At 43.1% G+C, this 13,701-nt stretch overlaps 1 protein-coding gene across 6 annotated transcripts in view; it reads right to left on the minus strand.

The window, feature by feature from the left end:
- mrvi1 (murine retrovirus integration site 1 homolog) overlaps nt 1–13,701 on the minus strand; it is a 58,682-nt gene that overhangs the window by 21,741 nt on the left and 23,240 nt on the right. For 5 of the 6 annotated variants that reach the window (XM_079497079.1, XM_079497080.1, XM_079497076.1 and 2 more), the window contains 9 exons: nt 13,113–13,177; nt 7,093–7,266; nt 4,151–4,228; nt 3,870–3,919; nt 3,685–3,741; nt 3,044–3,580; nt 2,801–2,879; nt 1,221–1,341; nt 764–794 (listed from right to left, as the gene is read on the minus strand). In XM_079497079.1, the coding sequence (XP_079353205.1) occupies nt 764–794; nt 1,221–1,341; nt 2,801–2,879; nt 3,044–3,580; nt 3,685–3,741; nt 3,870–3,919; nt 4,151–4,228; nt 7,093–7,266; nt 13,113–13,177 (1,192 nt within the window). The remainder of the gene's footprint in view (nt 1–763; nt 795–1,220; nt 1,342–2,800; nt 2,880–3,043; nt 3,581–3,684; nt 3,742–3,869; nt 3,920–4,150; nt 4,229–7,092; nt 7,267–13,112; nt 13,178–13,701) is intronic. The other variant, XM_079497075.1, reaches the window with a different exon arrangement.

Consider the following 13,701-nt stretch of genomic DNA (forward strand, 5'->3'; position numbering starts at 1 on the left):
TCTCGCATAGCCAGGCTCTCCACAGCTCTCCCCTACAGTTTGGGTAGCTTTTTGATAAAGTGTGGTAAGGTTTGAGATGTCGAGATGTCTAGGATATGTTTTATATATATATATATATATATATATATATATATATATATATATATATATATATATATATATATATATAGTACATGCTGTATATATGAACAGTTTTGAGGAATAGTATCTCATCACAGCCAGAGTGACAAAGTACCCTCATACAGTACCTCTCAATGCTCTGACGAGGCGATCAAAGCCAGCCTATGGAGTTTTTTAACCTCGGATCTAACATGCACGGTTCAGAGGGTTTAGAGGAAATATATGACCTTTGACTGTCCTAATCTAGACACATGATGTCCCCTGGGGACAGACAGCAGGATCGAGGCCTGCCAAACTCTGCCAAACAGGCTCAGTCATGTTTGTATTCGTTCCTCAGAGACAGGAAATCACAGACACTCTCTCATTGGTCCCCATCAGGAACTAAGAGCCCGTTTCCTGTGGACCAAACCCTGCTGAGTGCAGAGGTGTCATTTCAGTAGAGGGTGGCAAAACCTTTTTTTTTTTTTTTTTTACATGGGTTAATGAGTTTATGGTTGCAGCATGACAACACGTAGTCTATATCATGTGTGTCACATGTAGACATGGATGGATGGGTTTGGGTTTAGATTACACTCCTAATCAACGGACATTCAAAACATAGTAAAACAAAATGAAGAATGATCCATTCAGATACAGTACTAACCTCAACTTCTTTTTCCGTAAGTGGGGGTGCACTGCAAAAAGATCAAAGATTAGTTAGTAATTAGTGATGGATAGATTTGGAGGGGTGAGAGGGGAGGGGAGGGGAGGGAGGGGAGGGAGGGAGAGAGCTCTGTATGCAGATTCACCAGTGAGGGTTCAAATCTTTGAAATAATATATATTCAAAGATTTGTGCCGCATTTTCACGATCTTTCAAAAATAGCAGACCTACAAGCTCGTAGCGCGCCACTCGGTGGCGCGCTATGAGCTTGTAGATCTGCTATTTTTCAATAGCTAAAGTATAACATAATGCTTAGTTAAAACACCAAAAGGGGTTCCCGTCAAGAATGGGTTGAACAGTGGAAAACTAACCAAGACTTGTCCTGTATGCGAGGATAATTTCTTTTGTTTTATTGTCAGATAAAGGTAAACTAAAGTACTTGTATAACTTGTTACACACCAGCCTGGCAGACCCCGGTAAAGTTTGAGTTTCCTCAGCATCACGTCTGAGATGTTTGGCATAGCGTCTGATTTCTCCCGAGCCTCTTCAGGGCTGGGAGAGGTTGGAGAGGCCAGCAAACCTGTGGACAGACGGACAGACAATCCATGAACATCTCTGAAATAACAACATTTCAGGATTTATAATCCTTTAACATCCCCTACATTTTATTTAACAATCATGCCATCTACTGTTGCAAATTCAAAACAGCAGTTCATTGTCTAGTCTCTGATGTACGACTGTCTCTGAACGGATTGATTGATTGATTGATTGATTGATTTGCAAAAAAAAGGCACAGTGGCACAGATTTATACAAAGGAATGCTAAAAGGATAACCCAAATAATCCCAGGGTTTATTTCCATTAAGTTCCTGTGTATTCAATTCATTGAGACATTTATGGCCAAACAATAATATAGTATATTAATATGCAAAAACCATACGAGTAGTAATACAAAATCACACCCGTGTGAACTGAGTGGTGCAAGGTCTTATATAGCCTGATCAGCTGTGGTCTGACGTAATGTCAGTGACCATAGTAACCATGCTCATTCTTTTGAGGGACAGGTACACAAACACACACACACACACACACGGGTACTAACAAAGCCAGTTGTTGGAGTGGTTTGCACCACTCAAAAAAGAAAGAAAGATATGTACAGTAAACAGTTGGGGGGTCTTCAGTGACTATTTAAAGCCTTTGAGGTGCTAAAGTACCATGCGTAGCCGAATGGGGTAGGCGGTAGCCGGTGTAGGGGGATGATCAGAATAGACATAGAAAGCATACAATATTCGTGAAGCTGATAAAAATTGCACATTGTGGTGACATACTATTTAATTGGGTATGCAACCCTATGATCATTTTCTAGTTTGGTTTCCAGTTTAGGTTAGAAACTATATAAGGGTAAGCTCCTTTAATTGACTAATATAAATGACAGTAGCCTATATTCTGTCTATCATACACAGTACAGTAGCCTATATTCTGTCTATCATACACAGTACAGTAGCCTATATTATGTCTATCATACACAGTACAGTGTAGCCTATATTCTGTCTATCATACACAGTACAGTAGCCTATATTCTGTCTATCATACACAGTACAGTAGCCTATATTCTGTCTATCATACACAGTACAGTAGCCTATATTCTGTCTATCATACACAGTACAGTAGCCTATATTCTGTCTATCATACACAGTACAGTATCCTATATTCTGTCTATCATACACAGTACAGTAGCCTATATTCTGTCTATCATACACAGTACAGTAGCCTATATTCTGTCTATCATACACAGTACAGTATCCTATATTCTGTCTATCATACACAGTACAGTAGCCTATATTCTGTCTATCATACACAGTACAGTAGCCTATATTCTGTCTATCATACACAGTACAGTAGCCTATATTCTGTCTATCATACACAGTACAGTAGCCTATATTCTGTCTATCATACACAGTCAAATCCAAGTATAAAACTGGATGGGTCCATTTTCACTCTCAGAGTTCATATAACAGAACACCAAGTCCACCTACGTACCTCTTTCCTGTTCAGTAGTTTCACTTAAGTCTGGTAACTTTTCCCCACCGATGCTTTGGTTCCGTATCAGCTTGTGCTCCTGCGTCAGGATTAGGACAGATTGACAATTTAATAACAGCTGTTATGGTTAAGAGAATGGACAAGAATTAATAATAAAAAAACATTTCCAGGCACAATTTAATTTAGTTTTACTCCAAACTACAGCCAGACATGATAATAAAGGGTCACATGACCTTTATATACCTCTCTGAGTTTTGACAGTTTCTGTGTACCGACAGGCTGGGCTGGAAAGTCCTTGTACCCTGAGGACTTGAGTGGACCATCTCTGGGCCGGTCTGAGAAGGAGAAAGTCTCCTCTGTCGTGGGAGGTAATCCAGGGGCTCCATTCCTGGCATTAAGGGAGCCCACAGTGTCCCAGGAGACGGCTCTCATCAGTGGAGGGAAAGCCCCGATGGTCTTAATTTCGGCTGTACAGGGAGCCTGCTGAGTAGGTGGCCGAGAAACAGGCTTGGACGGAATGGTCTTGATCTCGGCTGTGCACGGGGCCTGCTGAGCAGGCGGTCGAGGAACAGGCTTGGCCACCCCCGTGGCAGGGGCTTGACTAGGACTTCGGCCCGGGCCAATGGCATCGTCTGCTTTATTGACCACTGGAGGACCAGGGCTCTTCTTAGGGACACAGGGATCACAGTTCTCCTTCTGAACAGCATAGCGGGGTGATAAGGTGCCAGAAGACACCTTCCTTTTCTCATTAGGCTTCCAGTCCACCAACAGTCTGGGACTCTGAGGGTAGTAAGATAAGATAGCATTACTGATCTGGTTCTGATGGCATCAACAATACGTCATCATCCTAGTGAAAGAATCATGAAAGAGTCTGCTGTTCTGACCTCTGGTTCCTGGGTCGTGATATCTGGCTGCTCTCTCATGGATGGAACCTCCAGATGCTAGAAGGGGTGACCATAAAGCAGTGAGATGAAAAAAAGAAGAAAAAAAACACAAGCACAAAAGAAGGATATTTATTTGGTATATTATATTGTCTAATGAACGTATCAAATAAAACGTCTCTTCTTACCTGACTGACAGGTTGTGAGTTCACATAAGTCACCTCTGAGGGTGCCGCTGCTGAAAGAATGAGGACAAATTGTATATCTTTCTGATAGCATACAGATGCCTGAAGAAGGTCTATACCGTAAGCTTGTCTTTATATATATATATATATAATACAGTATACTGTATATATACTCAGATTTTGCACCGTTCTGAGTGTGCGGAGACCCCTTTCTTTCTTCATCTGATACAATGGTGAGCAATTGCAAACTGTTTGTGTATAAAATGACAGCCTACAGTACATACCAATTTGAGGGGCCAATGTAATGGAGCTACTTCTTGAAGGCCCAGGAGAGGATGATGGAGTCGGGGTTGGAGTGAGACCTGTGGACAAAAGACAACACAGTTCACTCACTCTAATCTGTTGTGTAATCATGCCATCTATCTTAACTTTAAGAGAATAATCAGGCATACAGTATGTGTTTTTCTGTATTTCATTTCAGCTATCAATATAGAAAGACCGGAAGCCAAGAGCAGAGACTAGATTGTGCTTTCTCAGAGCATATAGGATCTGTACACTAACTGGCTGAAACACCAGGCAACCCTAGGATAACACATGTTGAACCACCAGGCACACCTAAGACACATTAACACACATTATAATGTGTGTAATAAAATAGAGACTTAACCCATTTTGACCCGAGATCAGATTCTAAAAATATCTTCTACATCCTGACAGTTTTCTGAAAAAGCTATGTTTCTATGTCAGTCGTTCTTGAGCTTGTAGATCTGCTATTTTTCAAAAGCTAAAGCACAACATAATGCTAACACCAAAAGGGGTTCCCGCCCAAAATGGGTTAATTTAGCCTACAGTATTACTGTAGGCTAAATTAATAACAGCCAAATAATAGCCCAAAAAAAGGCTATTGGAGAATGTGACTATGCCAGAAAGACAAGATGGGTCTGTTCCAACCAAATACTAATCCATTCATTCATGGATTTTTTTTAACATGTATTGTTAAAATTCATGAGCCAGTCTGTTAGGTTGACTAACTTTCCAGGCACCTTAGGCTCTTTACGGGCCTGCCTTCTTATATACTGAGTTGGCTCTTTGTGATTATATGTACATTTTTAATTCTATTTACCATTTACGATCCATTCATCATGACAGATGTTGGGATACTCAAAATGACACTATTCACTCTCCGAATGAATGGTGTCATTTTAAATAATAGCCTACAGTAATAAGAACGATTTTAAAAATGTCTTCTAAATCCTGACCTAAGTTTTCTGAAAAAAAATTACAAAACATGTATGTTGCTATATACTGTACTGTACCAAAATGGGTTCCCGTCTTGAAAGGTATGGTTACATAAAGGGGTTGCCACCCATACATGAGATGGAACAGTTGGAGGAAATTGTCTACCATAGCCTCAAAAAACAAAACAAAAACAAAAAATTCAGGTGCAGGCTGCCCAACAACACCTTTGGCTGGCTGCAGTTATGGGCTCTAGCGTATACCATTCCTTACCCGCAAGCATTAAATATTATCTGTGAATTACGCATTTAGGAGCTTCCAGTTTCCAATATGCGTAAACATTATCTTGCGGCCACACAACCCACTATACATTTTGCCAACAAAAGCCGATAAAAGAATATGCGCTCCTGATTTGGAGCTGCCTCGACGCAGAACATTCACAGTTCAGGTCTCGTTCTGTCTTAATTCTCCACACATCTCTGTGATTGTAATGTTCCTATAATCAGCAGTGTCATTGTGCCCATTGTGTGTAATTGTCTAGTCAAAGAAGTTGTGCGAAGGCGCATTGTGCGCAATTCGCTTGTTCAGTTTCATCACCCCATATTATGCAGCAAATATTTAATAGATTACAATAATCTAAAATTCCCCATAATCAGTAACACGTAGATGATAGTTATGTCAACCAAATGTGGTTTTATTGAGGCAATTAAAGGCTAGATGGGTGTAATTTCGCCCAAACCACACCTAGCATAATGTAACGGGTAGCGGAGGTGTTTTAAGGATTTAAGTGTGCCACCTGGTGAACACCAGTTTTGGCCCCCGTTGCCACCGAGTGTGTGCATGTCATCACCTGACATGCAGATTAGAGCAATTTTCAAAATATGGATAAAAAAACATAAATAATAAAAAAACAAAAAGGCGTCCAAAGGCGCCATTGGCACTCTCTGCCACCAGGGGGAGGCGTCCAAAGGCGTCCTGTGGCACTGAGACAGTTAAGGGGGAACGCCTCTTACACAATGCTAAATCCCCAAACTACGGATAAAGTGCCCCTGATGCAAGATAGGGCCCATAGTGCTCAGTGTGAATGGCCCCTTTGTCTGCTCAGCAGCGCCACTTCAGGTCACTCAGCGGTGTTGCAGCTGATCGTACTCCAAACCGGCCAGTCATTGGAGCGGGTAGGCAAAACTCAAAAATCAGGGTCACTCGAGAGCATTAGTTTAACTTTTGAGATTGAAATAAAGTGGCCCAAATAATCACATTATGATTCTGTGTCTCACGGTCCAGACCACGGTGCGTGCCGTGCAGTACCTGTGGGTGATTCTGTGTGTCACGGTCCAGACCACGGTGCGTGCAGTACCTGTGGGTGATTCTGTGTCTCACGGTTCAGACCATGGTGCGTGCCGTTACCTGTTGGTGATTCTGTGTGTCACGGTTCAGACCATGGTGCGTGCCGTGCAGTACCTGTGGGTGATTCTGTGTGTCACGGTCCAGACCACGGTGCGTGCAGTACCTGTGGGTGATTCTGTGTCTCACGGTTCAGACCATGGTGCGTGCCGTTACCTGTTGGTGATTCTGTGTGTCACGGTTCAGACCATGGTGCGTGCCGTGCAGTACCTGTGGGTGATTCTGTGTGTCACGGTCCAGACCACGGTGCGTGCAGTACCTGTGGGTGATTCTGTGTCTCACGGTTCAGACCACGGTGCGTGCCGTTACCTGTTGGTGATTCTGTGTGTCACGGTTCAGACCATGGTGCGTGCCGTTACCTGTTGGTGATTCTGTGTGTCACGGTCCAGACCACGGTGCGTGCAGTACCTGTGGGTGATTCTGTGTGTCACGGTCCAGACCACGGTGCGTGCAGTACCTGTGGGTGATTCTGTGTGTCACGGTCCGGACCACGGTGCGTGCAGTACCTGTTGGTGATTCTGTGAGAGACCACGGTGCGTGCAGTACCTGTGGGTGATTCTGTGAGAGACCACGGTGCGTGCAGTACCTGTGGGTGATTCTGTGAGGCTGCTGGTGGATCTGCGTCCACGGCGAGTCAGAAAGCGATCGCTGACCTTCTTGGCCTGCTCCAGCAGTTCCAGGTTCTTCTGTCGTTCCTCAGCAGACAGCTGCAGTTCAGGCAGCGGGTCCTTCAGCAGGTCAATCACATTACCTGTGCTGTCTAGCAGAGCACACACACACATCATTACCTGTGCTGTCTAACAGAGCACACACACACACACACACACACACACACACACACACACACACACACACACACACACATCATTACCTGTGCTGTCTAACAGAGCACACACACACACATCATTACCTGTGCTGTCTAACAGAGCACACACACACATCATTACCTGTGCTGTCTAACAGAGCACACACACACACATCATTACCTGTGCTATCTAACAGAGCACACACACATCATTACCTGTGCTGTCTAACAGAGCACACACACACATCATTACCTGTGCTGTCTAACAGAGCACACACACACACATCATTACCTGTGCTGTCTAACAGAGCACACACACACATCATTACCTGTGCTGTCTAACAGAGCACACACACACATCATTACCTGTGCTGTCTAACAGAGCACACACACACATCATTACCTGTGCTGTCTAACAGAGCACACACACACACATCATTACCTGTGCTATCTAACAGAGCACACACACACACACACACATCATTACCTGTGCTGTCTAACAGAGCACACACAAACACATCATTACCTGTGCTGTCTAACAGAGCACACACACACACATCATTACCTGTGCTGTCTAACAGAGCACACACACACATCATTACCTGTGCTGTCTAACAGAGCACACACACACACACACACACATCATTACCTGTGCTGTCTAACAGAGCACACACACACACACACACATCATTACCTGTGCTGTCTAACAGAGCACACACACACATCATTACCTGTGCTGTCTAACAGAGCACACACACACATCATTACCTGTGCTGTCTAACAGAGCACACACACACACACACACACACACACACACACACACACACATCATTACCTGTGCTGTCTAACAGAGCACACACACACACACACACATCATTACCTGTGCTGTCTAACAGAGCACACACACACACACCATTACCTGTGCTGTCTAATAGAGCACACACACATCATTACCTGTGCTGTCTAATAGAGCACACACACATCATTACCTGTGCTGTCTAATAGAGCACACACACATCATTACCTGTGCTGTCTAATAGAGCACACACACATCATTACCTGTGCTGTCTAATAGAGCACACACACATCATTACCTGTGCTGTCTAACAGAGCACACACACACACACACACACACACACACACACACACACACACACACACACACACACACACACACACACACACACACACACACACACACACACACACACACACACACACACACACACACACACACACACACACACACACACACACACACACACACACACACACACACACACACACACACACACACACACACACACACACACACACACACACACACACACACACACACACACACACACACACCTGTGCTGTCTAACAGAGCACACACACACACATCATGAACATCTTAACGTAGATTGTTGCGTTTTGGGTTTTGTTTTATAAAGTAACCATTACTTTAGCATTCACAAGAACACATTTTTGGCTGGACCAGTAGCCTCGGTCCCAGGCTTACTCATCTGCGAAGAAAAGCCTGGTCACAACCTAAGGCAGAGAGTAAAGCCTGGTCACAACCTAAGGCAGAGAGTAAAGCCTGGTCACAACCTAAGACAGAGAGAAAAGCCTGGTCACAACCTAAGGCAGAGAGAAAAGCCTGGTCACAACCTAAGGCAGAGAGTAAAGCCTGGTCACAACCTAAGGCAGAGAGTAAAGCCTGGTCACAACCTAAGGCAGAGAGTAAAGCCTGGTCACAACCTAAGGCAGAGAGTAAAGCCTGGTCACAACCTAAGGCAGAGAGTAAAGCCTGGTCACAACCTAAGGCAGAGAGTAAAGCCTGGTCACAACCTAAGGCAGAGAGTAAAGCCTGGTCACAACCTAAGGCAGAGAGTAAAGCCTGGTCACAACCTAAGACAGAGAGAAAAGCCTGGTCACAACCTAAGGCAGAGAGTAAAGCCTGGTCACAACCTAAGGCAGAGAGTAAAGCCTGGTCACAACCTAAGGCAGAGAGTAAAGCCTGGTCACAACCTAAGGCAGAGAGTAAAGCCTGGTCACAACCTAAGACAGAGAGAAAAGCCTGGTCACAACCTAAGACAGAGAGTAAAGCCTGGTCACAACCTAAGGCAGAGAGAAAAGCCTGGTCACAACCTAAGACAGAGAGAAAAGCCTGGTCACAACCTAAGGCAGAGAGTAAAGCCTGGTCACAACCTAAGGCAGAGAGAAAAGCCTGGTCACAACCTAAGACAGAGAGTAAAGCCAGTAATGTGTGGCTTTTGTTATGTGTCAGCTGTTGATCACCTGTCAGCAAACATTTACATCTGCGGTTGAAGTTGTATTCCTTTCCTAAAACTCCCGTATTGCATATCAGACATGTAGGCTTGCATTTGATTTCGTAGAAGAAACAGCGTTCTCTCCAAGTAGGGTTGGATACACGGCGTTCTCTCCAAGTAGGGTTGAATACACGGCGTTCGTCCTCAAACTTTCTCTTCTTGTTGTTCGGCAGCATATTGAATCTGAATCACAGCAGCAGTGTCTTCTCAGCAGTTGTCAGTGGTGTCTTGTCAGGTAGCTTTCAGGTGAATGAATGCTGAAACTGTATTACCTGGACTCTTATTTATGGTGCATGGGGCCATTAAAAACCAGCTCAGTGGCCTTGTGGTTAGAGTGTCCGCCCTGAGACTGGGAGGCCGGGGTTCAATCCCTGGCCGGGTCATACCAAAGACTCTAAAATTGGGACCCAGTGCCTCCCTGCTTGACACTCAGCATCAAGGGTTGGATTGGGGGTAAGTCCCTGCGACATACTAGCGTCATGTCCAGGGGGTGTACTTGTACATCAAGCTGCCTCACGCTACAGAAACAGGAGATAGGCTCCTGCCCTATGGGCCCCATGGCTCGGCAAGGCTACTTACTACTACTATGGGGCCATTCTAATGTTAATGAGGCATGATCATGGATGGCTTCAAATGGCTCACTTTGTTTTTCTTCCCACAATAGGCCTATATATCAATTTATAAATGGTGTGTTTTTTAGAATAGTAGCTACTATCATTATTGACTTTCAATATTATATTATTATAATTTGAGAGATGCTAGTTTTGTTGAAGAATCAAACATCTGTATTTATAGCACGTTTAAAACAGAAGCTGACCAAAGTGTTGTAGCCTCAGGCATATAGCAAACGGAGCATATAAAATATAAAACCCATGACACAATCAGAAGCACCAATAAACCATTTGAATATAGAATAATTCAATCACCAGAATCATCTTTAATATTGACGACACGCACTCACTTGTTGTGTACACGTGTGTGTGTGAGAGAGAGAGAGAGAGAGAGAGCGAGCGAGCGAGAGAGAGACTCTACAGCGTAGGTCTTGCCCAGCGTGCTGGACCAGTGGGTCCAGTCTTGATGGCTTGCCTAACAATGGCCAATCGCAGAGCAATCATTCCTCCAGACTATGGAATATAGTATCCTCAGTTGAACGAACAACTACCGGTAAATTTGCCAATCACAATTGGCTAGTGACGCTATAGTCAATGGCCACTTCAGCCAATGGAAGCAGAGTACAGTACGAGCCTGGGCTCTGGCTTGTGACCGTGCAGCTTGGTTGTCTGGAGTACATTTTTTTTGTAATGTTTTTTTGTGGCTTTCGCCTTTATTTAATATATTTTATGGAGGGACAGAGAGTAGGCTGACAGGAAATGGGGAGAGAGATGGGGGGGTGCAGTGAAGGCCGTCGGGATCGGGAGTCGAACCCGCGGCACACTGCCAGACTGGATTACCAGCCAAGGTGCCTGGACCGCTGAGCCACGGCCCAGGCCTGGAGTACAGTTTTATGTAGGTTTAGCCATAGTTAGCTCTTTATCAGTGCTGAACACAAAATAGACATAGACGTAATTTATGATTGCAGAAAAATGGAGGTAATTAGTTTAGTAGATATCACAGAAATTGTTTCACTATAATTTCACTGGTGTATGGTAATGCCTTATTCGAATGGATTATTATTACTGGGGATGTCTGGTCATGTAAAGTTGACTAGTGTAATTCAGTGATTTTGGTCAAACATAATATAAATATTTGTGTGGTCTAATCTGGCCAACTAATACGTTTCCTCCCAAATCTTATGGCTGTTCATCGACTGTTTAAATGGGCAAAATAAATGACGGATTGTTCTCCTTCAGTTAGCATGTACTTTTAGCTTAACCACACCATGTTACTTCAGTATACTTCAGTATATGCTGACCTAAGTTTTCTGAAAATCTTCAAATATGTATTCAAAAATTACAAAAAAAACAACTGGCATAATGATACAGCAACATTAATTAACAGATGTATTATTTAATTTTACGCACACACCTTATTGTACTGTATATTTGATATTGTTGTTCTGTCATTTGCCATTTTACTTTTCTTACGAGCATCTATTTTGTAACAGCAGTTTGTATAAAGCTTGTACGGAAAAAATAATTTCACCCACTCTTTTATACCTGTAAACTTGTGATGTCATGTGACTTGAAGTCATGTGACCCCCCCCCCCCCCCCCGGGGGGCCCCACACAGAGTTGCACCACTTACTTCACACAGGTGTGATTTTGTATTCTTTACAAAGAGAGTCACACCGAGAGGATCAGATCATTCTCTGTAAACTCTTATTGTGGTTTTGCTTCTCTAACATTTAACGTTTCCATGGTGAAGATCGAGAGCTCTTGCCAAGGAGCATTATGCAAGTGAGCCTGTTGATTTCTCACCAGGTGTTTAGTGTTTGGCACAAAATGAGTCACTCAAATAAGACGACACAACATCAATCAAATGAAATACAAGCATCTCAGATATTTGGGAAGATAGCATATACGTACAGTAGTTAAACTGACAACACAGCACACAAAGAGTTCCATCATTTAAGGTGCTGTGGCACTTTTGACCAAACTTAGACATTAAGGTGAATGTTTCCTGAACTATGGGTTGTGGTGTTTAACACATGATGGGAACACTGTGTTCTTTTATTCTCCTTAGTATTACGTCACACACGCACATTTCTGTTCTGTTCGTGGGGTGAAGCTGTGGAATGGCTTGCCCGAGAATTTAAAACAAAGTGTAAAAAGGCTCAAACAGGCGATATTGGATAATACCATACGGTATTATTATTTTTATTTTATTTTTTTGTTTGTCTTGTTTGTTCTTTTTGTCTTGCTTTTATGTTTTGTCTAAATGTTGATTGTTTTGTAAGACCCTGTACTAGTCCTAAATTGTTAAGGATAGGCCTAAATAAGCTATAAGCTTCTGCCTATTCCTTTTCGATCGTGTTTTTAAAAAAAAAGAAAAAAACGTTATGTAATTGTCTAACTGAATAGATTGAAATAAACCATTCATTAATTTGTTCATTCATTCATTAGATGAGACTAATCACTCTTAATGAAGGGGAAGGTGCACAATAAAATCCCCAGTGTTAATTTAACTCTATTTATTAAATCTCATAGTTAAATAATATGCTATGAAATATGATTTGGTTAAATAGGCTTTGATATCTATGTTTTGCTATTAAAGTCAACAGACAACAGAACTGCCTCTTTCTGTAGAAGAATTAATTAAGACCTCAAGAGAGCTGTGACGCCCTAGGGGGAAAGTTCTCATTCCAATGTTGGTGTAACATCAATGCAATTATTGGGTTCTGGACTCTAATAAACCTGATAAGCGCATCTCAGGACAGAATCAATATTGTGATTGTCTAGGCCGGGGTAATCACAGTTACATTATTAATAGACCACTTGGCTTCATTCATGAATAAAATCAGTGCGCTGTCGTTGCTCCATTTACTCACCAACTGTGGTAATGGGTGCTGCAGAGGAGGACTTCCTGGCCACGCGACTTCTGGGACTGTGTGGTCTGGGAGAGAGACAACCATGTTACAAAGTTCTTAGAGCAGTCACGTGACTCTCAAACTTTTTCATGTTAAGGACCCCTAAATTAATAGAGCGTCGCAGTTCCGCCCCCCTACCAGGGCCCAGGAAATGATTCCCCGTTCAGTATTTATTTAAAGACCTTTTGAGCCTCGTACAAAGCCAACTCAAGTTGTGACAAATCATGACAACAAACACACCATTTTGGACCGAACAAATAATTACAAAGAAGAAAAAACAACAAAAAAAGGGTAACCTGCCGTTTTATTCTTCTTTCTAATCATTTGTTCGGCCCGAACAAATCATGACAACAAACACAATTTTTCGGGACTGTCACAGTGCCGGGCAGAGAAGGTGTAGGACCCAAGTGCAGACAGTAGTAGCGGAGGCAGAATTCAGGTGCAAGATCCAGGTTTTATTAACAAAGCAGGGTAACAGGGAACTGGCACGAGGAAACACAATAAACTAATACTTGGAACACGTAAGCTCAAAAACAGGACTGAACACAGC

Source organism: Electrona antarctica (genome assembly GCF_951216825.1).
Source record: "Electrona antarctica genome assembly, chromosome: 3".
Classification (NCBI taxonomy): Eukaryota; Metazoa; Chordata; class Actinopteri; order Myctophiformes; family Myctophidae; genus Electrona; species Electrona antarctica.